This window comes from Cryptomeria japonica, chromosome 7, assembly GCF_030272615.1.
Source record: "Cryptomeria japonica chromosome 7, Sugi_1.0, whole genome shotgun sequence".
Lineage (NCBI taxonomy): Eukaryota > Viridiplantae > Streptophyta > Pinopsida > Cupressales > Cupressaceae > Cryptomeria > Cryptomeria japonica.
The window spans coordinates 298,141,158-298,144,215 of record NC_081411.1 but is presented as its reverse complement, the minus strand read 5'-3'; the positions used below and the strand labels follow the sequence as shown (position 1 = coordinate 298,144,215).

The window sequence follows — 3,058 nt, the reverse complement described above, 5'->3', positions numbered from 1 at the left end:
ACAAACAAATATTACTTATCTGGTCAATTAAAATTACTACTTATTTTAATATACTACTTTGAGTAATTTTTTGATTTTTTATTGTAAAATAACTGTTTAATTATAATTTTATTTCTTTACCACAATTTTTTTTCATAAAATTGTATCAACTTACAACTATACAATAGAGGATAATAGATTTGAACTCTTGTAAAAAAAGTTCAAGAAAAGGTTGATGAATGCACTAACCTAAACAAAGTGTATGATAATTGTGTTGGAATTGAGGTCTTGTCATTTTAAAGATTTAAATTTTTTTTAAAGTCAATTGTAGTAGATAATACAAGAGATAAACAAAGAATATATTCTAAAGATCCTTATGCTAAATAAATAAAGCGTCTAATAATTAGTTTATTTTTAAAAGTTGAAATACTTTAAAATGATACGTAGATTTTTTACATCTTAATAGTCTTCTACTGTAAACTGTTACTTTAAAATATAAAATAGCATTTCAATTTTAAATTTGATTTTTTTACTCTTTAGTGAATAGTGAATCAAATCTTACTTTGATTTTAAAAATCCTTGAATTCTTGTTAAAAAATTTAATTTGTATATTAAGTAAAATTATTTTACTAATTGAATAATTGTAGATCACCTAATCTTAATAAATACTTTTAAAAAATACCTTCGAATAACAATAAAAAAAACAATCCATACTAAATATATAAAATATAATAATGAACAAGTATAATCAAATAAAAATTTCAATTATAAACATTAATATTAATAAAAAGAAATTAAAATTTGTCTTCCGAACGGTTATTTGTTTTACCCGTAACACAGCTAATACAAATTCTCAATTTAAAATCTTAAACATATTAAAAACAAATTAAATTTTTTCTTTTCAACTGTTATTTGTTCAACGTAACACAGCGACATACACCGCATCATTTTGACTTGCCACGTCTGCGAACACGTTCCACCTCATCATTTTCTGAACGTTCATTTCACTCCGCGTCCGTCAAACTCTCCACCGCGTCACGACAACCGTCCCGCCCATTTATACTCATTTCCTATGACAATCAATCTTCACAGCCATTGACACCCAATCTTCTCCACTACTCCACAGTAATGGCAGATGCACAACGATTTCATATGGCCAAAGAGAACGCAGAAAAGGCGGCTGTAGCAGAAGAAGATACACACAACAACCCACCGTCCAACGATCCTTCGGCCCCTGGAAAAAAAGATCCAGGCAAAGTTGTGCACGTACAGTATCCCAAGGACCAGGTCATTCTCCCGCGCCATGCCCCCAGATACTACACTCCTCCAAAGCGACGCCGCAATTTCTGCTGCCGTTGCCTCGCCTGGACATTTTGTCTCCTGCTGCTCTTTATTGTCGCCATTGCCATAGCCGCCGGAATCCTCTACGTCGTCTTCCACCCAGAGATACCCAAATATTCAGTCGACAGCATTCAGATCACGCGCTTCACCGTCGGCACAGATGACACCGTTTCGTCGCAGTTTGTGGTGGGAGTGCGGGCGAGGAATCCGAACAAAAAGATCGGCATATATTACTTAGACGACAGCTTTCTTGCGGTTTTCTACTCCCGCACGGAGCTCTCCAGGGGCAGTCTTCCGGCGTTTTACCAGGGGCACAAAAATACTACGTATTTAGACGTTACTGTGATCGCGACTAACGTGCAGATGAGTAGTAAGGAGGTTTTTTCGCTGAGTGCGGAGAGGAAGGAAGGGTGTATTCCTCTTTGTTTGAAGGCGGATGTTCCGGTTAAGGTCAAGATTGGGAAACTGAAAAGCATGAAGATTACTTTCAGCGTGCACTGTGATCTGGTGGTCGACAAGCTGGATGGCAATAATACCAGTGTTAATGCTGCTAATAAAAGGTGCCAGGTCAAATTTTGAGGAGCATAAGGAGCGCGAGTTGAAAGTTTGAGCAGCAGGACTGGAGTTGTAGTTTCTATAGACTGCTTTTAGTAGGAATTTGTTAAAGTTTATCCTAAATAAATGGTCGTCTAGGAATTATAAATTTTCAAGTTTCTTCTCATAGATCAAATTACATTTGAACTGCATCGGTTATATTTGTTTTTGATAACTTTGGTTATATAATTGTACGTCTATTTATTAAGTGGAGAGTAGGAGAGTTAAGGCGGATTGTAGGATAAATGGTCAGCTGTTTCTTTTTATAGAATATTTCGTTATGAGAAATTTATGGGTATTAATTATATTATTGATATGGAAATTGATATGGAGCTGTATAAGTTATGACTGGAATAGGGTTATTGAGATGTTAGGGGTCCGCAAGCCTGCCCCTTAGTTTCCGTGTGGTCTTTTGTTTTGGCTGGGGTCCTCTATTTTTTGCTTTTCCAAACTTTTTGTATGTTTTTGTGTTATGGATGACTGTTCTTTTTAGTGCTGTTTATACGTTGTTATAGTACTGTTATGGTACCGTTTATAGTTCATACTATGTAAAGGGTCAACACCCTGGTTCTCGCTGCTTTCTTAATAAAAAACACTTAACAACATTCTATTGGTCATTTCTTTGATTTGAACTTCTTTTTTGTTTTAATTGTATGCCAGATATGTGGGATCGGTCTGCAATAGAGAAGAACACTTCAAACATACACATGAAACATTGCATTAGAGTTAGAAATCAAAACAAAACAAAGCAAATTAATGAATCAAAACTCTTTAAAATTGTTCCCTGCTCCTCTATCTCTAAAGATCCTCAAGATTCGAGGTGGCCCTCACTTGGAAGAGCACTTGATCTATTGGATGACAACCTAGAGAATGAAATTTAAATGATTCTAAGATCAAAATGGATGCAACTAAGATCCTAGTGAAAGCTAAGATGATGGATTAAGATGAAATGCAAGATGCAAGACTAAATGCTCAAGATGATGAAGATATGAAACTAGGTTAATTCTAGATTGAAGATTAAATGCTACTAGATGAGTTGATTAAGCTAGAAAAAGATATGCATTTAAGCTAAATGAAACTAAAATGCTATGAGATGAATGCTTGATGCTTGAAGATAACAAATAGAGCTCCTTAACCTACAAAA

The 3,058-nt window shown here is 34.7% G+C and overlaps 1 protein-coding gene across 1 annotated transcript; it reads left to right on the top strand.

The window, feature by feature from the left end:
• The first annotated feature begins 1,085 nt into the window (after positions 1-1,085).
• LOC131076381 (NDR1/HIN1-like protein 6) lies at positions 1,086-2,406 on the top strand. The gene has a single exon (XM_058013523.2). The coding sequence runs from the start codon at positions 1,108-1,110 to the stop codon at positions 1,897-1,899; it is 792 nt and encodes a 263-aa protein (XP_057869506.2). The 5' UTR covers positions 1,086-1,107; the 3' UTR covers positions 1,900-2,406.
• Positions 2,407-3,058: the final 652 nt, after the last annotated feature.